The 25,604-nt window shown below is 38.8% G+C and overlaps 1 protein-coding gene across 15 annotated transcripts in view; it reads left to right on the forward strand.

The window, feature by feature from the left end:
* The window catches only part of MRTFB (myocardin related transcription factor B), a 280,358-nt gene that overhangs the window by 184,177 nt on the left and 70,577 nt on the right, over nt 1-25,604 (forward strand). Inside the window, exon 1 of one of the 15 annotated variants that reach the window (XM_059038316.2) lies at nt 24,504-24,946. The exons of the other annotated variants lie outside the window; for them this stretch is intronic. Within the exon in view, the coding sequence (XP_058894299.1) occupies nt 24,826-24,946 (121 nt within the window). The 5' untranslated portion in view covers nt 24,504-24,825. Of the gene's footprint in view, nt 1-24,503; nt 24,947-25,604 lie in introns of those variants that run through there. 15 annotated transcript variants of the gene reach the window in all.

Raw genomic sequence — 25,604 nt, forward strand, 5'->3', positions numbered from 1 at the left:
TATTTGCTATAATTTAATCACCCTTTATTGATTAACATTTAAGATCATGTCCTAGACTTTGCTGCTGTGGTTAATGCTAAGATGAATAGCATTGCACATAAGTCATTTTATTTCTATATATATTCCAGAATATTTCTTTATAATAAAGTCATAGATATTGAATTACAGGGTCAAAGGGTTTAGACCTCTTTCTGGGTTCTTTAACATATTGCCAGGAGCTTTCTAGAAACATGATACCAATTTATACTTTTATTGGCAGTGTTTGACAGTATTCACAGCATTCTTATCTATTTGAAAAATGTTTGTCATTAAAATTTTTTTAAGTTGAAGTTATGTTTTGCATACACTGAAATGCACAGCTCTAGTATGTACAGTGGGATGAGTTTTTTTAAACTTTATTTTGGAGTAACTTCTGACTTAAGGGAAAGTTACAAAAAATAATACAAAGACTTCCTGTATATCCTCCATCCAGATTCCTCAAATGTTAATGTCTTAATTAAATTTACTTCATCATGCTCTTTCCATATCTATACGTAATGTTTTTTCCCTGAACGTTTGAGAGTAAGTTGCAGACATGTTGCTTTTTTACCTGTAAACACTTAAGTGCGTGTTTCCTAAAAATAGAGATATTCTCTTATTTAACCACAATATAATTATTTAAATCAGAAATTAACATTGATACAGCATTATTAACCAATCCTAGACCTTATTCAAATCATGCCAATAGTATCCTTTGTAGCAAAAGAAATAAAATATGTCTTCCCTATTTCACAATCCAGTCCAGGATCACATGTTGCATTTAATTGTCTGGTCTCTCAGGCTCCTTTAAAATAGAATCTTTTAGGGGCTTCCCTGGTGGCGCAGTGGTTGAGAATCCGCCTGCCGATGCAGGAGACACGGGTTCGTGCCCTGGTCCGGGAAGATCCCACATGCCGCGGAGCAACTAAGCCCGTGAGCCATGGCCGCTAGGCCTGTGCGTCCGGAGCCTGTGCCCCGCAACGGGAGAGGCCACAACAGTGAGAGGCCCGCATACCGCAAAAAAAAAAAAAAAAAAAAAAAAAAAAGTTTAAAATAGAATCTTTTCTGTAATCTTACACTTTTTTGTTTTTTGTCTTTTATAATATTTTTGAAGAGTATAGGTCAGTTATTATGTGGAATAACATTCAATTTGGGTTCATCTCTTGGCTTCTTGTGGTTAGATCAGGTCGTTCCCCTTTGGCAGGAAGACCACAGAAGTGATGCTGTGTCTTCTCAGCTTTCCCTTTCTAATTTTGTAATTAATATGTATGTCATAAGGAAGTATTTTTACATTATGTAAACTCTCTCCTCATCCAACTCTCACCTATACTAAATAGTTTTAGTATCCATTGGTAATTGTTGCCTAAAACAATTATTATGCTGATAATTGCTAAGTGGTGATTTTCTAATTTCATCATTCCTTACATTTATTAGACAACGTTCTACTTTAAAGACAAGTTTTCTTTTCTGCCTTTTTTTTTTTTTTTTTTTTTTTTTTTTTTTGGTGGTACGCGGTCCTCTCACTGTTGTGGCCTCTCCCGTTGCGGAACACAGGCTCCAGACGTGCAGGCTCAACGGCCATGGCTCACGGGCCCAGCCGCTCCACGGCATGTGGAATCTTCCCAGACCGGGGCACGAACCCGTGTCCCCTGCATCGGCAGGTAGAATCTCAACCACTGCGCCACCAGGGAAGCCCTTTCCTGCCGTTTTATCTGTTAATTTGTATCATTGTGGAATCATGGAATCTTATTTTATTCTAATTAATAGTAAATAATAGTATGTATTAAGAGCAGTTCTCTTACTATTATTTATTCTATTGCTCAGATTGTCTTAGATTTGGCCAGTGGGAATTCCTTCAAGCTGGCTTCTATGTCCTTTTTTTTTTTTTTTAACATCTTTATTGGAGTATAATTGCTTTACAGTGGTGTGTTAGTTTCTGCTGTATCTATGTCCTTTTGACAGGTTCCCTTCATTCTTTGAGAACTTACTTGCTTTCTGCCACAGAAAGATGTTCCAGGCTCAGCTACTTTGCCCTAGCCCTGGAATCAGCCCTTTCTCCTGGGAAGTCTAGTTCATTTTAGTGCAGTATTTATAAACCAAGATCTGGGAGCGGGCTGTATTCATTGCTACTGTTTGTTCTGTTTGTTCATTGCTTCTAGATCCTCTCAGTAGGCAGAAATAGGAAATACATGTGTGTATTCACATTTACACACATACATCTATATTCCTGTCTGTCTCTGTCACTGTATATATTAAAAATTAAGCATCCTTACTGATATCTCCACTTTCAACCCAGCATCACAGGGTTCATTCTACCCTTCCCCCTTTCCATGTTTTTAATGCTCTTCTCTGACAGTGAAGAACCCCTCATCTCACCATCCACAATATATTTTCTTATGTGTTTAATTCTTGAATCCACATAAAGTAGTTTCAAAATTACTACTAACCCATACCACTGTGAAAAATAAATTCACAGTGTAAGTTTAAGGTGTTTGGCATAGTGATTTGACTTATATACATCATGAAATGATGACCACAGTAAGTTTAGTGAACATCTGTCATCTCATATAGATACAAAATAAAAGAAATAGAAAAAAAATTATTTCCTCTTGATGAGAACTCTTAGGATTTACTCTCTTAACACCTTTTTTAAAAATTAATGTATATATTTATGATTGCATTGGGTCTTCATTGCTGCATGTGGGCTTTTTCTAGTTGCGGCGAGCGGGGGCCGCTCTTCGCTGCGGTGCATGGGTTTCTCATTGCAGTGGCTTCTCTTGTTGCAGAGCATGGACTATAGGCGTGTGGGCTTCAGTAGTTGTGGCGCACGGGCTCTAGAGTGCAGGCTCAGTAGGTGTGGCACACGGGCTTAGTTGCTCTGCGGCATGTCGGATCTTCCTGGACTAGGGCTCAAACCTGTGTCCCCTGCATTGGCAGGCGGATTCTTAACCACTGCGCCACCAGGGAAGTCCACAACTGTCCTATATAACATAGAGCAGTGTTAATTATATGTATCATGTTGTGCATTACATCCCTAGTACTTATGTATCTTATAAGTTGAAGTTTGTACCTTTAGACAGCTTTCATCCAGTTCCCCCTCCCCCCACTCCCACCTCTGGTAACCACAAATCTGATCTCTTTTTCTGTGAGTTTGTTTTTGAAGTACAATTGACCTACAACACTGTGTTAGTTCCTGGTGTACAATATAGTGATTCAGTATTTCTATACATTTCAACATGATCACCACAGTAAGTCTAACAACCATCTGTCACCATACAAAGATATTACATAATTATTGACTCCATTCCCTACACTCTACATTTCATACCTGTGACTCATTTATTTTGTAATGGGAAGTTTGTGCCTCTTAATCTCCCTCACCTATTTCCCTCATCCCCCACCACTTACGCCTCTGGCAACCACCTGTTTGTTCTCTGTATCTGTGACTGTGTTTCTGTTTTGTTGTGGTTTGTTCATTTGTTTTGATTTTTAGATTCCACATATAATGAAATCATATAGTATTTGTCTTTCTCTGACTTATTTCACTTAAGCATAATATCCTGTAGGTCTGTCAATGTTGTCACAAATGGCAATATTTCATTCTTTCTTATGGCTGAATAATATTCCTCTGTGTGTGTGTGTGTGTGTGTGTGTGTGTGTGTGTGTGTGTGTGTGTGTGTGTGTGTGTACCCCACATCTTGTTTATACAGTCATCTATTGATGGGCACTTAAGTTGCTTCCATGTCTTTGTTATTGTAGACAATGCTGTAATGAAGTTAGGGGTACATATATCTTTTTGAATTAGTGTTTTCATTTTCTTTGGGTAAATACACAGGAGTGGGATTGCTGGATCATATGGTAGTTCTATTTTTAATTTTTTGAGGAACCACCATACTGTTTTTCTGTAGTGGTTGCACCAGTTCACATTCCCACAAACAGTGTACAGTACTAGAGTTCCCTTTTCTCCACATCCTAACCAACACTTGTTATTTGTTGTCTTTTTGATGATAGCCATTCTGGACAGATGAGAGGTGATATCTCATTGTGGTTTTGATTTGCATTTCCCTCATGATCAGTGGTGTTGAGTATCTTTCCATGTGTCTGTTGGCCACTATATATGTTTTTTGGCAAAATGTCTACTCAGATCCTCTGCCCATGTTTTACTTGGGTTGTTTGTTTTGATGTTGAATTGTATGAATTATTTGTATATTTTGGATATTAACCCCTTATTAGAGATATCATTTGCAAGTATCTTCTCCCATTCCATAGGCAGCCTTTTCATTTTGTTGAAAGTTCCCTTTTGTTGTGTAAAAGCTTTTTAGTTTGATGTAATCCTACTTGTTTACTTTTGATCTTGTTGCCCTTGCCTGAGGAGACATGTCCAAAAATTTTGCTAAGACCCATGTCAAAGAGTGGACTGCCTATGTTTTCTTCTAGTTTTTTTTTTTTTTTTGTGGTACGCGGGCCTCTCACTGCTGTGGCCTCTCCCGCCGCGGAGCGCAGGCTCCGGACGCGCAGGCTCAGCGGCCATGGCTCACGGGCCCAGCCGCTCCGCGGCATGTGGGATCTTCCCGGACCGGGGCACGAACCCGCGTCCCCTGCATCAGCAGGCGGACCCTCAACCACTGCGCCACCAGGGAAGCCCTGTTTTCTTCTAGTTTTAAGGTTTTGGGTCTTAACATTTAAGTCTTTTGTCCATTTTGAGTTAATTTTTGTATATGGTGTAAGAAAGTGGTCCAGTTTGATTCTTTTGCATGTACCTGTCCAGTTTCCCCAACATGATTTATTGAAGAGCCTGTCTTTTCCCCATTCTACATTCTTGCCTCATTTGTGGTAGCTTAATTGACCATATAAATGTGAGCTGGGCTCTCTATTCTGTCCCATTGATCTGTGTGTTTGTTTTTGTGCCAGTACCATATGCTTTTGTTTTGTTTTGCGGTATGTGGGCCTCTCACTGTTGTGGCCTCTCCCATTGTGGAGCACAGGCTCTGGACGCACAGGCTCAGCAGCCATGGCTCATGGGCCCAGCCGCTCCACAGCATGTGGGATCTTCCCGGACTGGGGCACGAACCCGTGTCCCCTGCATTAGCAGGTGGATTCTCAACCACTGCGCCACCAGGGAAGCCCAACCATAATGTTTTGATGGCTGTAGCTTTGTAGTACAGTTTGAAATAGGGAGCGTGATACCTCTAGTTTTGTTCTTCTTTCTAAAGATTGCTTTGGCTATTCAGGGTCTTTTGCATTTCCATACAAATTTTAGAATTGTTTGTCCTAGTTCTGTGAAAAATGCCATTGGTATTTTGATAGGGATTGCATGGAATCTGTAGATTGCCTTGGGTAGTATGATCATTTTAACACTATTATATTTTCTAATTCATGAACACGGTGTATCTTTCCATCCATTTGTGTCATCTTTGATTTCTTTCCATTTCAATTTCTTTATAATTTTCTGAGTACAAGTCTTTTACCTCCTTAGTTAGATTTATTCCTGGGTATTTTATTCTTTTTGATACAATTGTAAATGGGATGGTTTTCTTAATTTCTCTTTCCGATAGCTTGTTGGTATATAGAAAAGTAGCCAATTTCCTTGTATGAATTTTGTATCCTGCGACTTTATCAAATTCATTTATGAGCCCTAGTAGTTTTTTGATGGCATTTCTAGGATTTTCTGTATATAGTATCATGTCATCTGCAAACAGTGATGGTTTTACTTCTTCCTTTCCAATTTGGATTCCTTTTATTTCTTTTTCTTATCTGATTGCTGTGGCTAGGACTTTAAATACTGTGTTCCATAAAAGCAGTGAGAGTGGGCATCCTTCTCTTATTCCTGATCTTAGAGGAAATGCTTTCAGCATTTCACCCTTGAATATGAAGTTAGCTGTGGGCTTGTCAAATATGGCCTTTATGATGTTGATGTATGTTCCCTCTATACCCACTTTGTTGAGAGCTTTTATCATGAATGGATGTTGAATTTTGTCAGAAGCTTTTTCTGCATCTAGTGAGATGATCATATGATTTTTATTCTTCAGTTTTTTAATGTGGTGTATCACATTGATTTGTGAATATTGAACTATCCTTGCATCCCTGGAATAAATCCCAGTTGATCATGTTATGTAATCCTTTTAATGTATTGTTAAATTCAGTTTGCTTATATTTTGTTGAGGATTTTTGCATTTGTGTTCATCAGTGATATTGGCCTGTAATTGTGTGTGTGTGTGTGTGTGTGTGTGTTAGCTTCATCTGGTTTTGGTATTGAGGTGATTCTGGCCTGGTATAGAAGCAGTCTGGTACATATTGGTACAGAGTTCAGAAGCAGTCCTTCCTCTACAATTTTTTTGGAATAGTTTGAGGACAGTAGGTGTTAACTCTTCTTTAAATGTTCGGTGGAATTCACCTGTGAAGCCATCTGTCTGGACTTTTATTTGTTGGGAGTTTTTATTATTACTGATTCATTTTCATTTCTGGTAATCGGCCTATTCATATTTTCTTTTTCTTCAGCCTTGAGAGATGGTATATTTCTAGGAATTTGTACATACATCCCTTCTAGGATGTACATTTTATTGGCATGTAATTGCTCATAGAAGTCTCTTATGATCCTTTGTATATCTGTGGTGTTGGTTATAATTCTTCCTTTTTCATTTTTGATTTTATTGATTTGGGCCATCTCTCTTTTTTTCTTTGTGAGACTGGATAAAGGTTTATCAATTTTGTTTATCTTTTCAAAGAACCAGCTCTTAGTTTCACTGATCTTTTCTTTTTCTTTTTTTGTCTTTTTCATTTATTTCTGCTCTGATCTTTATGATTTCTTTTCTTCTGCTAACTTTGGGTTTTGTTTGTTCTTTTTTTTAGTTCCTTTAGGTGTAAGGTTAGGATGTGTATTTGAGATGTTTCTTGTTTCCTGAGGTAGGTTTGTATTGCTATAAGCTTCCTTCTTAGAACTGCTTTTGCTCATCCCATAGATTTTGGATTGTTATGTTTTCATTTTCATTTGTCTTCAGCTATTTTAAAATTTCCTCTTTGATTTCTTCAGTGATCCATTGATTGTTTAGTAGCATATTTTTTAGTCTGCATATGTTAGTGGTTTTTTGCAGTTTTTTCTTGTAGTTGATTTCTAGTCTCATGTGTTTGTGGTTGGAAAAGATGCTTAATGTGATTTCAGTTTTCTTAAATTTACCAAGGCTTGTTTTGTGGCTTAACATATGAGCTAACCTGGAAAATGTTCCATGTGCACATGAAAAGAATGTGTATTCTGCCACTTTTTTGGATGGAATGTTCTGTACCTATATCTATTAAGTGTATTTGGTCTAATGTGTTTCTTAAGCTAGTGTTTTCTTATTGATATTCTGTCTTTATGATCTGTTCATTGATGTAAATGGGATGTTAAAGTCCCCTACTATTAGTTGCGGTACTGTCACTTTCTCCCTTTTTGTCTGTTAATGTTTGTCTTATATATTTAGGTGCTCCTATTTTGGGTGCATATATTTTTACAATTGTTATATATTCTTCTTGGATTGATCCCTTGATCATTATGTAATGTTCCTTTTTATCTCCTGTTACAGTCTTTGTTTTAAAGTCTGTTTTTTCTGATATAAGTATTGCTACCCCAACTGTCTCTTCATTTTCATTTACATGGAATACCACTTCCCATCCCCTCACTATCAATCTGTGTGTCTTTAGATCTGAGGTCTCTTGTAAATAGTGTGTGTGTGTGTGTGTGTGTGTGTGTGTGTGTGTGTGTGTGTTGTTTTTTTATCCATTCGGCCATTCTGTGTCTTTTGATGGGAACATTTAACCCATTTACATTTAAAGTAATTATTGATGTATGTAGTTTTTGCCATTTTAAAAAATTGTTTGGGGTTTTTATTCTTTTTTGTAGTTCTTTTGTGTTCCTTTCTTACTTTGTTCTCTTCCCTTGTGATTTGATGACTATTTAGTGTTGTGTTCAGATTCTTTTCTCTTTGGTGTGTGTATCTATTATAGATTTTTGTTTGTGGTTACCGTGAGGTTTATATGTATGTATACACACACACACACACACACACACAATTATTTTAAGTTGCTGTTCTTTAAAGTTCAAACTCATTTTAACAACCCTGCATTTTTATTCCCCCCATCATCACCCACATTTAATGTTTTTGACCTCATATTTTACATCTTTTTGTTTTGTATGTCTCTTAACTACTTACTTATAGGTGATTATAGGTGATTTTACTACTTTTGTTTTTTAACCTCCCAGCTAGCTTTATTAAGTGGCTAATCTTCTACCTTTATATTTGTCTTTACCAATGAGATTTTTCCTTTTGTAATTTTCATATTTCTAGTTGTGACCTTTTCTGCTTAGAGAAGTCCCTTTCTTGCAAAGCCAGTTTCATGGCTTTGCTTTGCTTGTCTGTAAAACTCTTGATCTCTCCTTCAGATCTGAATGATAGCCATGCCAGGTGGAGTATTCCTGGTTGTAGGTTTTTCCCTTTCATCACTTTAAATATATCATGCTGCTCCCTCCTTGCCTATAGAGTTTCTGCTGAGAAGTCAGCTGTTCGCCTTCTGGGAGTTCTCTTGTATGTAACTAGTGGCTTTTCCCTTTCTGCTTTTAATATTCTCTCTTCATATTTAATTTTTGCCATTTTAATTGCAATGTGTCTTTGAATTGACTTCTTTAGGTTGATCTTATTTGGGATTGTCTGTGTTTCCTGGACCTGGATGTCTGTTTCTTTTCCCAGATTAGGGAAGTTTTCAGCTGTTATGTCTTCAAGTACATTCTCTTCCCCTTTCTCCCTATTTTCTCTTTCTGGGACTTCTATAATGTGAATATTAGTACATTTGCTATGTCCCAGAATTCTCTTAAACTGTTCTCATTTTTTTTTCCTCTTCTCTGTTCAGTTTGTGTGATTTCTACTACTCTGTCTTCTAGCTTGTTGATCTGTTCCTCTCTGTCATCTAATCTGTTGATTCCTTCTAGTGTATTTTTTATTTCAGTTATTGTGTTCTTCAGCTCTGTTTGGTTCTTTATATTTTCTAACTCTTCGTTAAACTTCTCATTGTGTTCATCCATTCTTCTCTCGAGTTCTCTGAACATCTTTATGAACGTTACCCTGAACTCTTATCAGATAGGTTGTTTGTCTCCATTTTGCTTAGTTCTTCTGGGGTTTTGTCTTGTTCCTTCATTTGTAGCACATTCCTCTGTTGCCTCTTTTTGCCTAATTCTGTATTTATTTCTGTGTATTTGGTAGATTGGTTACATTTTCTGATCTTGGAAAAGTGTCCTTATGTAAGAGACATCCTTTGTGGCTGTATGCTCTAGGGATGCCCTCTAAGTGGGCTGCATGGGCCCTTCTATTGTGCCGGGTTGAACAACTATGGGCATGATGGTAGGGGTGATTGGCCCCTGACCCAGTTGCTTGCCTGGCCCTGCCTTATATGGAGGCTGCCAGGCACTGATGAGTGGGGCTGGGTCCTGGCATGGCTGGATGCACAGCCCGAGGAGTTCTGGTGCTGGTGGGCAGGTTTGGGTCACAGGGTGGCTGGCTGCAGGGCCTAGGCATCCTGAAGGTGGTATCATCTGCTTGTGGGCAGTCCTGGGCCCAGGGCTAGTGCTGGCCCAATTTGGATATTCCTTCATCCTTGTAGATTTCATTAATTTATATTTTGAGTGTGTGATATATTCACAAGGTTCTGAAAGTCAAAACTGTACCAAAAATGATGTTCTCAGAAAAGTGTTGCTGCCTACTTCTCCCTCCCATCCCATTTCCATCCCCTAATTCTTCTACCCTGTTTCCCCACCCAAGGAAGGGGATTAATCTCATTAGTTTCTAGTTTACCCTTCCTTTCATTTTTTTCCTCCTGAAGCAGCTATAAGTATACATTTTATTGTTCTCCTTTCTCTCTTATGCAAGAAGTAACATTGATACTGTTTTGTAGTTTGCTTCCCCCCCCCCCCCCCCCCACTTAACATATTCTGCAGGTCTCCTGGTATCAGTTCATGGAGATCTTCCTTAGTCCATTTTACAGCTGTGTAGTATTCTGTGGTGTGGATGTACCATAGTTTATTCAACCATTCTCCTGTGTGTGGGCATTTAAGTTGTTTCCAGTATTTTGCAGTAACAAACAAATTGCTATAGTAAATAACTTTTGGCATATACCATTTTATAATGTTGGAGGTGTAGCCTTCAGGTAACTTCCTAGATGTGGAATTGCTGAGTCAAAAGGTAAACGCATGTGTAGTTTTGTTAGATATTGCTAAATTCCTCTTTCGAGGGGATGTACCAGTTTGCACCCCAATCAGCAATGTGTGAGAAATAAACATTTCCCCCACAGTCACACCTACAGAATGTGTTGTCATACTTTTTTGCCATCTGATGTTCTGATGTAACTTTAATTGCACTTCTCTAATTATGAGTAAGGTTGAACATCTTTTCATATGCATAAGGGCCATTTCAGAATCTTTTTTTGGAGAAGAGTGTGAATTATCTGTTCATTTCTCTGTCAGGTTTTTTAAGTCCTTCATTTTTACAGTTACTTATGTATTAAGGAGATTAGCCCTTCCTCTTCAGTTTTTTGTTCTGTTTTTAACGTGGCCAGAATTTATCAGTCTTTTCTTTTTATTGCATTTGGATACGGGATCATAGAAAACTTTCCCCTATGTCCAAGGATCCCATCAGTATTTACTTACAGTACTATGGTTTGATTTTTTTAAATTTTAACATTTTCACCCCTGATCTACTTCAAGTTTATTTTAATCTAATCAGACTCTTTCTTCCTCCCCTATGTGACACTTTTTTTTCCCTGTGTTTTCCTGGTTTGCCTTGGGTGTTTTTATCTTTTCCATATGAACTTAAGAATCACCTTGTCTAGCTCAATTAAAAATCTTGTTGCTATTTTTATTGAAATTGCATTAAATGTGTAAATTAGCTTAGAGACAACCAACATTTTAATAATGTGGTATTTTATCCTATTCATGAACAAGGATTATCTATGTGTTCAAGCCTACTTTTGTGTTTTTCAGGAGTTTTGTGCATTTCTTAAGTTTACTCCTGAGTTTTTGTCTTTTTGGTATTATTAATGGAGTTTTCTCTACTATTATGCTCATTCTCTGCCCTCTGAACGCCAGCTGCGCATAACCTTATGATATCATCCCAACGGTCTCTAGGACTCTATTCTTTGTTTTTTAAATCTTTTTTCTCTGAGGCACATAGTTTATTTTCATTCTTTCATTTGTACTGATACAATGGTTTATGGATTTGAATTTTTCTCTGCTCACTGCTTTAAATACTTGCCATAGATTCTGATTATACCCCCCAAAACTATCTTTAAAAAAAAAATTCTTTCATTTCAGTTTGTATTTTTCCTCTTTTCTGTGAGTTAATAGAAGATGTTATTAATTTCCAGGTAGGCAAAACTTTTTAGTTTTTTATTTTAATAATTTTTAGTGTTATTACATTGACATCAGAGTGTTGTTTATAATATTTTTTGTTTTATGGAATTCACTGGAGTTTTCTTTGTGACCTAATATATGATTGTTTTTTTGAATAGCCTGTGTTTTTTGAGAAGGTGTCTTCTCTGTCATCAGGGTGTGAAGTTCACTATATAGCAATAAGGGCTCCTTATTGATTATGCTGTTTTGGCCTTGTATATCCTTACTTATTTTTTGTCTACTTCATCTGTCTTGTACTGAGCTTGGGAGATTAAAGTTTCCTGTTATTTGTGTGTTTTTGTCTATGTCACATTGCATCTCCTGTCCTTTTTGTTTTATAACAGTAGTTATGTTGTTTTGTACATAGTCACAGCTGTTATAGCCTCATTGTTGAATCCAGCTTTTAGCATTAAAAGATGTCCTTTGTCATGTAAAATGTTTTTCACTTGAATTTTATGTTTTCTATGTTCAGGATCACTACCCCTTCACCATCCTCATCTGTAACACACATCAGTCCACCCAAATTATGCAGGCCTATCAGTCACAATGCTCCAGGTCACACCACTAGCATGCACATGAGAAATAATGCAGTTATTACACATGGGACTTATTTTATTTCACTTACTTTAATAGGTTGTTGTTTTTTTGTTTTTGTCTTAGGAGTCTTTAGAGCAATTCTACTGCTCAGTTGTTCTCAGAGTTCAGACACCCAGGAAAATAATCTTCTACTGCATTAAAGTTTGTAAATAGTAGAGACTGTTTCAAAGTTATCATATCACATCAAGGAATTTGTCTGTTTCCACAAGTGCCATTGTCTTAAAAAAAACAAATTTATTGAAGTATAATTGACATACAATATAGTGCACATATTTAAAGTATTCAACTTGAGGAATTTTGTTATCACCATAATCAAGAACATTTTCATCACCCTTAAAAATTTCCTCATGCCCCTTTGTAATCATTCTTCTTTTCACCAGTCTCCAAGCAACCACTGATTTGCTTTCTGTCACTATAGATTATAGTTTGCATTTTCTAGAATTTTTTATAAATGGAATCATGTGCTCTTTTTTGTGTCTGGCTTCATTCCTTCAGCCTAATTATTCTGAGATTTATCCATATTGTTGTTTATTATTCTTTTTTGATGATTAGTATTCTCTTGTATGGATACACCAAAATTTATTTATTCATTTACCTATGTATGGATGGTTATTTGCAGTTTCTGGCTATTACAAATAAAGCTGCCTATAAAGTTCTTTTGAAGAAACCATAGTTTCAAAAGCTAAGCATATACCTACTATATGACCAAGCCTTTATTCAAAAGAAAGGAGTATAATTATATACACAAAGATTTATACAGAAATGTTCATGACAGAATTATTCATAGTAGCTCAGAACTGAAAAGTACCCAAATGTCCACCAACAGGTGAATGGATAATCAAAATATGGTCTCTCCATACAATGAATTATTGCTCAGTAATAGAAAGGAACTAACTACTGATGTATGCAACAACATGGATGGCTCTCTTAGTGAAAGAACTCAAACACAAAAGACTACATACATACTGTATGATTTCATTTACTTGCAATTCTGGAAAAGGCAAACTATTCCATAATGATAGAGAGCAGATCAGTGATTACCTGAAGCTGGGTGTAGCAGAAGTATGTACTGCAAAGGGGCAAGCAGATACTTTGGGGAATGATGAAAACATTCTGTACCTCACATGGGACCATGGTTTCACAGGTGTATACCTCCATCAAAACTCACCAAATTATACACTTTAAATGGGTGTATCTCATTGTCTTTATGCCTCAGTAATCTTGATTTTTAAATGCCTGTCAGATACAACCAAAAAAATATAACAGGTAGTTTTAGTTGTTAGTTTCCTGTAAGGAAGGTGCTTATCAACTAGCCTGGACTACTGAGTGTAAGAATTTACTTAATTACAGAGAAACATGACCATGTGAACATGATTTAAACACTGGGATGGCTCTCGGGAGACAAAAAGATAAATGAGATGCAGTTGCAGCTTTTGAAGATTGTAAGGTTTACTAAGATGGGGAAGGGATGTCAGGAATACGAAGAGCATCCAGACACATTGAAAGAAAGCACAGTGAAGCAGTGAAAAGCATCCCCTCCCCCAGAGGAGTGCCCTCTGGGTCTTCCAACCAGAACTGTTTACATGAAGATACTTGCTGTTTGTAAATACACTTGATTGTCAAGGATTAAGACCTATACAATATATATATATATATATATATATATATATATATATTTTTTTTTTTTTTTTTTTTTTTTTTTTTTTGCGGTACGCAAGCCTCTCACTATTGTGGCCTCACCCGTTGCGGAGCACAGGCTCCAGACCCGCAGGCTCAGTGGCCATGGCTCACGGGCCCAGCTGCTCTGCGGCATGCGGGATCCTTCTGGACCGGGGCACGAACCCGTGTCCCCTGCATCGGCAGGCGGACTCGCAACCACTGCGCCACCAGGGAAGCCCTATGCAATATTTTTACTTTTCTAATTGAAAAAAAAAATTGCCAAAACAACTCCTTTTTCAACGAGGGTTCTGTGAGAAAATTACTCCCTATACATGAGATTAGAGTGACTGTTTTCTTAATTATCCCAAGGATTACATAGCTAGTACCATTCTAGACACATAGGGGAGAAGTTAATTCATTTTATACAGTGGATACCTTTGGATATTAGGGCTTAATTCTCTCACAGAGCCCCTGAGAAAAGCTAGTAGTCTGCACCCATACTGCCTAGGTTACAAATCCATCTTCTACTCCTCAAAAGCTGTGTAGCTGGAAAGTTACTTAACCTCTCAGTACCCCAGTATTAAAAGGAGAGAGTAGTAGATAGAGTTATTGAGAAGAGTAAACTGAGTGGGTATATGTGAAGTGCTTAGCATCATGTATAAATAAAGCACTTCAGTACACAGTAAGTGACATATAAACATTAGTGCCAGCGTCGTCATCATCTTGATTATGATTCACAAAAGGCTGAGTCCTCCCATGACCGGTATCGTGAGCGTTCAGATCTGACTCTTTGGGGGTGTTGAGAGACATCCTGAAAAGCTTCTGAAAGAGATTGATACTGGAGCTAGTTCTTGCTTGGGTACAGTTTCCATGGGCAGAAATAGAGAATTTCAGGCAGAAGAAAAAACTTGAGCAAAGATAAGGAAAACTAGCTTGATTTAGCTGAAGCATAGGGAACATGTCTGGGGTTAATAACGCTCCTCAGGAAAGTGGGAGACAAAGCATCAGTGGCTTTGAATGCCAAGATAAGAAATGTGGGCAGAATTACATTGGCAGGGAGAGGCCTGGCTGAATGTGGGTCAGTTGAGTGACATTCTTTTATTTATCCAGGCACCATTAATTGTGCAGGCAGTGTCCCAGGCACTGAGACTGAGGATGAGTGAGACAAGCTTTGGTTTTTAAGTGCATTGTCTGGAGCTGGACCTACCTGAGGTCTAGGCTAAGCCCACTGTTTGCCTTTAAAACAAACAAACAAACAAAAATCTTTGTTTTTCCAGCAAAGCCTAACTTACAAAATTAGAGATGATTTCGTCCTGAGTAGAGCATATAATCTTAACATCAAGGGTATTTTAACTGCAGAAGGAAAACTCATTTAGGAATTGCCGTTTAGAAAGCAAAAAGCTCCTGAATCCAAAGTAGGGCACGTGTGTTTCTGTGTGCAGTGGTGGGGGTTTAGGGTTGACAGTTGATGCCAGTGCAATCTCAGTGGGCACAAAGAATCCTCGCGGAGAAGTTTCATTCATTGATCACAATTTTGTAAGTAGGTGGGAGGGAACTGCAGTCCTGTCTGGATTACCCTCTGCAAGAAAAAAGATTGCTTTTTCCTCAAAGACAGGAGGTGGGATGGGAGTGGGAAGGTGGAGTGGAGTTTATGTCTGAAGACCTCAATATTCATAGATCTTAGGATCCCAAGTTACTTGCTGAGAAAGGTATAAGGGTATAGTTATGTAGCGTGGCCTTGAGGAAAATGGAGATGCTTTGGAACAGTGGCGCAGGTAATTCAAAGTAGAGTCAATAAGAGATAAAGGAAACATTTTGGAGAAGGGGTGAGGGTATGACATGATTTTATATTGAAATTGCATAGTCCTCTTGCCTCCTTAATTTCTCAGGCCATGCTTGGTGTTATCTCCACCTTTTGTCATGACTCCCAAGATGGCAAAATAGGATCCCCAGTCAGGTTAGGTAAACAAACAAAGGGAAATGCTTAATTCTCACCTCAGGAAAATGTTGTGGAAGGTGAGCAGCAGAGTAAATGGGTCCCCTCTCCCCATTTGAGTTATACGGTAAAGCAGTGGTTCACAAACTTAAGAAATGTACTGACCCTTTAAGAACAGTTAGGAGATGACTTAATGTTTATTAGTGTAATGTTGCAGAATTAGGTACAACTGTAAAAGAAGTATAAGCTCCTTAGGCTTAGTAGCACTTATACAACTACGAAACAGGAACACTTTTGTCTGTTATTTACAGAAATCTACAAAGCTAATGAAATTCAAATCGGTGTTAATTTCCTGTGACACCTGCATTTCTGCATAAATGTAACTGCTAGACACCTGACCGCGGTGCTGGCTGCTCTTGCCTAGGCTCAAGCCCGTGCTGCCCCCTGCCACGGTGCCTCGCTTCTTCCACCCGCTTCTCTGTTCAGACCGCTGCAGGCTGCTATCACTTTGCCTTCTCTAGGCCTGAATATGTCATCACCACAAGGTCCAGCTCTCTTTACTTTGCATTCTTATGTAGCAACACTTGATTCTTTCTTCAAGATTAACAAAATGAAAACAAGAAATTTTTAAATTTTCCACAAAGAACTCATCCAAGAAGACATCCTTGGATTCCTGAAAGTATGTCCTCGGGTTTGTTCTACCCACTTCTCAGAGCCCATGGCTGACTACTTGGCTGTGATTAGTAACCTGGGGCGGTTTTTCTATTTCATTATTCAAGTTAAGTGAAAAAGTATCAGCAGCGTTCTCTGCGAGTATAAAAATTTCAAATTTAATCTAATACATGAAATCTCAAGTAGTAGAAAGACACCAGAAGGTGTTAAGTGCCAAACCAAAAAATGATGAACTTTATCTGCACCCTGCTGCAGCCTCAGAGGGTGGGGTTGGAAAACAGAATGTGTGTGGTGTGGTGGTTAGTGTGGTGGTCTGCACTTATGTCTGTGTGTGTATGTCTTGCCGGAGAGACCACAAGCCTAGCAGACAAGCAGCCATGGGGGAGACAGACAAAGGAGGTCATTCCAGAAATGAGCCCCGACACACTCCACCGTTTGGGGAGTGCCAGTTGTGCCTGTCTTAGGAATTTTATATGCATTTTTTCCTGATTTTTATAATCACAGAAAACAGCTACTGCTGTTGTTATCGTTAATGCACTGCTATAGATGAGGCAGGCACGGCACAAAGATGTTGCCACTTTTCCAAGACCTCATAGGTCTCACAACCGAATTATGTTTAACCCTGAAGTTGTGTTCCTTCCACAAAACCATCCTGCCTCTAACCTTCATAAAATCCATCTGTGATCTTATATCCCCCTGAAATTAAATTACCAATTTTTCTTAAATACATGCCTCTGAAAATCACATGTCAATTTAGTAAACAGGAAGAAAAAAAAAAAAAACCACAGGCTTTTGCTTTTGGTGAAAAGAATGTTGGAGTGAGAAAACCAGGATTAAGGATATGTGTTCACCAGCAGAGCAACTTGAAAACACATCATTTCGTAGCTGAGCTGCACTTTCTTTTTTAACAAAACAAATATCGATACGTGTTTCCCTCAGAGCTGCTGAGGGTCAGAAAGATCCTCAAGATCCTGCTAAATTTACTTGTGATCTAAAAACCATTATCACAGATGGTGAACATTGGTTACTTTCTCATTGAGGGTTTCCTACATACAGTTCATTCTTATTATCTTATTATTTTTTTCCTCAACAAAATAGGAAATACTGGCTTTCCCTCTTGTAAATTAAGCATTCTCAACAGGAATGAAAATTGGCTCTTGGGGTATAGGCAAAGAAATCTTTTTAATGTATAATGTACAGATATACATAGAGTACATAAATACATACAATAAATCTGTGATACTAAAATTTCATGGAAAGTGATTTTAAAAATTATATTAAAAAGGGTCGGGAGCTATGATGTAAAAAAGGTCGAGAAACACTGTGGTAGTCAGTTTCCTTGTCACAGGTGCCGACCTCAGCATCAAACTGCTGGTAACTGGATGATGTGCCCTCCAGTCTTCTCTAGGACTCGATCCTCTTAACTTGTCACTCCTCCCATCTGTGCTAAACCCTCAAAGCTGTAGTCATTTCATTCTCCCTTATAGTCCATAACTCAGAATTCAAGGAGGTCTGCTTTGAAGAAATATAATCTAAGGAATGCTCTGGGTTGTAAATCTTCCAGCCAGTTGTCTGTATTTATACATTTATAAGTAACTCTCAGGCTTAGAAGTAGAGAAAGGATTTGGATGACTTTCTCAAAGCTGATAAAGTATATCCTCTCGTCTCTTGATTATCCATACTAAAGATCTGGAGTGGGGGGCAGAAGACAAAGGACACCAGTAACTGAGGTGCTGTCAGAATGCCGCGATTGAGTGGTGCCACTGTCATGTGAGGACCCGCCTGAGGAAGAGCTAGGAAACATGTCCTCTGCCTCCCCCACTGGTTTCCCGCCCCAAAGGAAGTTCTCTCCCCTCAGTGTAAGCCGAGGTTAATCAGCAAAGTGTTAATGGTCCAAATTCAGTCCTGAAAAACCTTTCCAGGGTTGCCGTTCACATCTTCAGAGAGGATAAGGCAAACACAGGAGGGAAGTGCCTCCGAGCTAGTCGTGGCTGCATTCTAGGATGAAAGATTATGATAAGCACAGATTACAAATGAAACTATCAGGCTGTTTGGCCCTGTTGTAGTGTTCAGTTATGCTAAAATACTCAGTTGCTCAAATCATTGATATTCTTTAAAAATCTTATCTTAGAAGTGTTAGAAAAATGTATCCCTCCTCATGAAACAGTCGTTTCCATAATCTCTTTATATCTGCAGTACTATTCAATATTCATGTAGTTAAACAGTGGTAAAAATGAAGGACTTTTAAGATATGCTGTCTGATTTCACAGATAGCACTCTGTACTTGTCCGTGTTTACAAAAAATATTTTCAATTATCAGTATTATCAAGTTGGGCTTAATAATTATGAAATTATTGGAATTTACCATACCATTTAGTAATTGTCTAAAGATATATTTTATAGTGGCATTTGTGATGTTAAAAAGGAGAAAATTAAGGATCAAATATGTATTTTACTGAAAATATGACACCCTTAGGAAAAAAATGTAGGCGTAACCTGGACTGAAATTTTTCTCCCTAAATGCATCCAATCTGACTGACTATGACTCCATAAATGTTGTAATACTGTGCTCAGACTGTGTGAAGGAAGCCCCAAAGTGCCGGCATTTTCTTCAGTGAATGGTCACCTGAGGACGTGTTCCAAAGCACCAAGAGGTGGAAGGCAAAAAGCAAAGGGCATCTTCCTCAATCCCGAGGTCCAGAATGCTGCAGGAGAAGTACAAACAGTACTTAGTATTTAGCAGTCTCTTCGCATTCTATTACTAATTATCTTATTCATTACTTTTATTTTATTCATTACTTTTGAATATTTTTACATAGGCGGAACATTGCCCAGTTGGTAACATCCTCAGGTTTTTCCTTATTGAAGCACAGCGTCATCACAATGATAGTCTTTCTTGTCAGCAGTTTTGTAAACGTATGTTGACTCTGCCAGGTTTTTGTGTAGGTCCCTTGAGCCATGTTTGTTTCTGTTCTGATTCCCTGAGGCCTTTCTTAGATTGTTCCTAGTCTCCAAGCCATACAGTTTTTCTCACGCTTATTAAATATCTGTGCTTGGGGTAGTGGGAAAATTGACTTGATTTATGGTACTCTCTTTCATACTAAAACAGCTCTTTTGAGTGTAGACACAAACACTGTGGAAGCATATTTATCATAGCCTAAGTGAATTCAATCACCTATCATTTGAAGTTAAATGCCACTCGTGACAGTAGAGCCAAGTGCCACTGAAGAGGATGAAGCACATAAGGAACAAGGGCAGACCTGCCGGAGAGCAGTTCACGTGATAATTGTGGGCTTCTCCCACCAGGAGAGAAGGCAGGTCTCCTTCCTCCCTCCAGCCCTGATTCAATCCAAGAGACATTATGTGGGGCTGAGCAAGACAGCTGCCCCATGGGAGTGGGGGCAGCAGTCCAGTGCCACGCCTCAGAGCCAGTGGGTGAGCAGACATCTGCCTTGGGTTTGGCCACAGCAGTGACAGTAATGGGGTGAACGGGGTATCCATGAGTGGGGTGGCAGAGACCATGGGACAAGATTCTCACTATAGGAGGAGGAGTTTACAAATGTAGAAAAGAAAGAAACTGAGAATGACCCTGTGGGGTTGGACTGGAATTGGAGGCATTGGGGTGAACTCATGGTTTTCAATATATATAAATATAGATGTACATACTTAAATATAGGTCTGTATTTACATCTGTTAATAGTGAGAGACGTAAATATGTTGTGTTTACACACACAGAGACATAAACTCACACATATTTCCTACCTCTGACTACAGAAAAGGCCTGGGAACAGTGACACCCAAATAGCATTGAGCACACCTAGCTTGGTTTCTCAACAGAGCAGGAAAGGTAAAAGGTGAGCCTGGAACATCTTATGCCAAAAAGTAAGAAAGTACTCAAAGTGCTCAGAACAATAAGATGCTGAAGCCAGCTCAAAGGGATTCCCACTGGCCAAATCTGGAATTATTTGAATTATTTTTGAGCATCAAAATAAATAATGAAAGGAACATATTATAACCCATTGAAAGAAGTAGGAGTCGCTGAGTCCATGCTGATATAAATAGATAACATGAACTGAATAAAGAGTATTTTTTCTTACAGTAGGATGTGCCACTAATAAATGTAGAAGGAATGATAGAATTTTCAAAATCATCATTTGGAGTCATTCTAGTAATAAATAACTCAGCCCCATGAAATAATTAATTACAAAGAGAAAAATTAACTTGGCAGTGAAGAAACCTGGCCAGTACCATTTTAATAAATTAAAATAAACTTCATCAGCTATGAGACAAGTTGAATTTGTGCACCACCTGATGGGATGCAAAGAACACATTACATTGCTTCTGTGGTATTCCTGCCAAAAATATTCCTGCCACGACTGGTATGTAATCATGAAGACACATCAAACGAACTCAAACCGAGAATAATTCTACTGAGTAACCAGCCTGTAATCTTCAAAAGTCAAGGAAAGAAATGTCAAGAAAGACTGAGGAACTAACTGTTCAAGATGGAAGAAAACTAAAGAGACTTGAAAACTTGGTGCCATATGTGATTCTGGTTTGAGTCCTTCTGCTATAAAGGATGTTGTCAGGACAACTGGTAGAACTTGAATGGAGTCTGTGGATTAGGTGGCAGTGATATATCAGTGTTAATTTCATGATATTGATGGTCATATTGTGGTTATGTGGGAGAATAGCCTTGTTTGTAGGAATTATAAACCAGAACCCTTAGGGTAAAGAGGTATCGTTTCAGAGCCTTCTCACAGATGGTTCAGGGGAAAAAGGCTTTTTGAATTTGAAATTATTTCAGAATTTTTAAAATAGCAAAATAAATGTTCTTTTAGGCATATTCAGCACTAGAGAAATTATTAATCCCTTTCAAAACTACAGAGGCAAGACTTTTAATATAAATCTATAGCCAGAAAATGTTTCCTTATTGAGATCTTTTATATTTATCAGAAACAAAAATAATAAGACTACAGAGGATCCTTAAAAGAGAATTGTATTACTTTTTAACATACTAAACACACACACACACATACACATGGCCAATAAAGAATTTTTAAGGATGGTGTAGCTCTGTATCTACTTAGGTTTCTAAACTTGTGGCCAAAAAATTGGGTACAATTTTATAAACAACATCCTGAAAAGGAGAATGTTGGGGTTTATTGTTTTTGTTGTTCTTTTTGCAAAGCAATTACAAATGTAGGCTCTGGAACCAAGCTGCCTGTTTGGAATCCTGGCTACACTTATGAGATATGTGATCTCTGACAAAATATTTGATTTTCCTGTGCCTCAGTTTTCTCACCTGTAAATTAGGATAACAACAGTGAATTCACAGGTCTGTCAACAGAATAAATGAGATCGTATATAAAGAGCACTTAGACTGTTGTGCACTACAGCTTTGTTTAGAGCACTAAACAAAGTTGGCTGCTGTTGTTATTATTTCAGGAAAAGTTAAATTGCTTTCATAAAAGCACTCTAGTATGATTATGTTGCCTTCCGTCTCCCTCACCAGGAGTAGAATTTTTTCTTTTAACATCTTTATTTGAGTATAACTGTTTTACAATAGTGTGTTAGTTTCTCCTTTACAACAAAGTGAATCAGTTATAGATATACATATATTCCCATTTCTCTTCCCTCTTGCATCACCCTCCCTCCCACCCTCCCTATCCCACCCCTCTAGGTGCTCACAAAGCACAGAGGTGATCTCCCTGTGCTATGCAGCAGCTTCCCACTAGCTATCTAATTTACATTTGGTAGTGTGTATATGTCCCTGCCACTCTCTCACTTCGACACAGCTTACCCTTCCCCCTCCCCATATCCTCAAGTCCATGCTCTAGTAGGCCTGTGTTTTATTCCCGTCCTACCACTAATCTCTTCATGACATTTTTTTTTCTTAGATTCCATATATATGTGTTAGCATAAGGTATTTGTTTTTCTCCTTCTGACTTACTTCACTCTGTATGACAGACTCCGGGTCTTTCCACCTCTTTACAAATAACTCAGTTTCATTTCTTTTTATGGCTGAGTAATAGTTCATTGTATATATGTGCCACATCTTCTTTATCCATTCATCTGTTGATGGACACTTAGCTTGCTTGCATGTCCTTGCTATCGTAAATAGAGCTGCAATAAACATTTTGGTACATGACTCTTTTTGAATTATGGTTTTCTCAGGGTATATGCCCAGTAGTGGGATGGCGGGGTCGTATGGTAGTTCTATTTGTAGTTTTTTAAGGAACCTCCATACTGTTCTCCATAGTGGCTGTATCAATTTACATTCCCACCAGCAGTGCAAGAGTGTTCCCTTTTCACTAGGAGTAGAATTACCTGAAGGCAATGAAAGTAATGGTCTCTGCTCTTAAGCCTGTCCCAAGATCAAACTAAAGCATGGAAATGGAGCATGTTTTAGAAGACAGCAGGCATTGCAATGCCATAGAAAAAAGATGTGGGCTTTGGAGAACTAAGATGTTGGTTGAATTCCAGATCTGCTGCTTACAAGCTCTGTGACTTTGGTCTTGGTCTGTAAAATGTCTAGAATGTACAAATAATCATAGTGATCAAAAAGGGCTATTAGGAGTTAAGTGAGATAAACTTGGCAAAACTTTCTGCAGACCGACCCAAAGAATGTCCGCAGAAAATGATGGGTTTTTTCTTACTCCTTTAAAGGTGTAGGAACAGTTAATTTAGAAGAATGGAGGCCTTAGGATCAGAAATAGTAGCAGAGCATTTGAGGGTATTTTTTGAGAAGTGTGTTAAGGTCGTCGCAGTTTGTTCCCGCAGGGGTTTAGACTACCAGCGATGGACTTAAATTGCCTCAGAAGGAATTTCAGTTGACAAGAAGCATGTCATGTGTTGTGTAATCCCATTCTTGAGAGACACTAGTGAAGGATAAATAACTATCTTTCTAGAACAGCACAGATTTAGTGCACACCAGCCTTGGAACCAGGGACAAAGGAAAGAATCTTCATCCAGTCCCCATCTCTGTTATATGTTGAAGAGAATATTGATTTTTCTGGCTGTAAAAATGTAAGCCTTTCTTTATCCCACAAAAAGATCATGTCACATGCACATTCGAAGTGTATGTGTGTATTTTCTTTTAAAGAGAAAATGTGCTTCCTTTAAAGAACATGTAGCTGTTCATCTGAAAATTAGTGACTCTTGGTCACTGACCTAGGACTTCTTTAGAACTCTGAGTATTATCAAAAGAAGAGCTCTGAGTATTATCTTCTGCTTTCATTCATTCACTTAGTCATGCAACAAGTATTTGTTAAGAACTCCCTAATATTCCAGGCACTCTGTTAGATGTTGATTATTTAAAAAGTGAACAAAGCAAAAGCAGATCTCTCAAGGAGGGAGGATTCAGTCTCCTGCTCTTACAACCTCTAATGGGTTTTATGGGACCTCTTTGCAAAGGAGCATACTTCAAACCATGAAAATCAGATTCTTTTGGCTACAGCTATAGACAGACAGATGTTTGGTGTGTACGAAAGCAGGCATTTCCACTTTGCCTCGAGTTGCCTTACCTGCAGATTTCCTTCAAGCAGCGTCCCTATTCCTAGTGGGCAGCCAGTGACCTGGGGAAACGGTGCCCGTTGATAACTCACGTGAATTTAAACTTGGCTGCTTGCTGGTGCAACCTGTTATGAACTAGAAGCTTTTAGTGTCTGCCTTTAACACAGGGGAGGAGATTTTCTTCCTTAGCACAATCATGGCGATGTTAACTCTCTCGGCCGACTAGTGGCACAAAGGAAAACTGCCACCCGGGTCTGCATTGGCGAAGGCAGAAAACTGCAGTTACGGGCATTCCCTGTGACAGAGAGAACCGGCTGTGCCTGGGAGAGCCGGGAACGGCAAAAAGCACACCACGAAAGCAGTGGGGTGGTGACATGCTTCTGTTTTTATCCAGATATGCTAGTAACATGTTTATTCAGTGTGGTGCCTCTGCTGAGATAAGACCCTCTTCCTTCGGGTGCCCTAGACCGCCGTTTGTTTAGCTGGAGAACTTAATGAGTAATGGATGTGCTTGGCTGGCTGATAGAAAGTATTTCCACAGCCTGTGGCTGTGTTTATAGAGAGCCGGAGAGAGACCACAGGCAGCAATTTGTCTTCTTAGGTATCAGCAAAGTCTTCTCTTTTAACAACTAGAGGATTTATTTTTAACTGCTTGAGTCAGTGTTTGTCAGATGACACGGACCATCAAACTGCAGATTGAAGTCCCCAGTGCGGGGGAAGCTGGGCTGGCTGGGAAAAGGGGTGGGATTTCAGCATCATCGTGCTTCCGTGCCTCTGCCTCCCAACGTGGGAGAGAGTTTCGGGCTTCCATCAGCAGGAGTCGATTTGCAGGTCCAGCTGGCAACTAAAGGGTAACGGCTCCTTCAGCTGCTTAAAGACATAATTGCCCAGTGATCGGGGTATTGTGAGGAGGCACCCAGGACCCAGGGACCAGAGGACTCCGAGCGCTGGCCTCTGCTGTTTGGCAGATTGAGCTTTTCTCTTGCTTGATGCTGCCTGTCTCCAGAAGCCTCTCACCATGATCGATAGCTCCAAGAAGCAGCAACAGGGCTTCCCGGAGATTTTAGCTGCTGGCGATTTCGAGCCACTAAAAGAAAAGGAATGCCTTGAAGGGAGCAACCAGAAAAGTCTCAAGGAAGGTCAGTCTGTCTGTGGACAGGGGCAGAACTGCCAAATTCATACTCTCGTCAGCCAGGCTGAGCATGTGTGTCTGCTTCCCATGCCGTGTGTCAGCTCTCTGTCCACTCACGTACCTTACACACTCTTAAGTTCTTTGAAATGAAAGCTTAATGCTGTTGTTGGTAGCTCTTTCTGAAGATTCATTAACTGATAGGGCTCCAGGGAGGTGGCAGTAATTGATAGAGTAAGGGGACTTAGGAAGCCAGTCCTCATTTCGGTGAAATCCTACCAGGTTCGTTTTGTCGATTTTCTCATGTCCTCTAATTTTTTTGCTTCCCCCCACCTCACTTTAAGAGAGGCCATTTCCTTTTCAGTGTTCTGCAGAACCCTGCTTCTTTTACATTGACGAACACGTAGTTCCAGGGAAATGATTTTTTTTCCAATTAACATGTTTATGGTTTTTATTGTTTAAAAGCAGGAAGGTAGCTAGCTCTTTCTTAAGTGTATCTTTAAATGATTGGTTTAATTGGTTATAATGCACATTGCACCATCATTTTGTTTTGTTTTTTAGGCACATTGCGTAATTTTGTGGTTTTTTTTAACAAGCAAAGAGTAAGCTTAAGAATGTTGTCAGTGATTGTTAGTGGCCACCACGCAGGTACCTCCCTGACTGATTTA

This window comes from Kogia breviceps, chromosome 14 (assembly GCF_026419965.1).
Source record: "Kogia breviceps isolate mKogBre1 chromosome 14, mKogBre1 haplotype 1, whole genome shotgun sequence".
NCBI lineage: Eukaryota > Metazoa > Chordata > Mammalia > Artiodactyla > Physeteridae > Kogia > Kogia breviceps.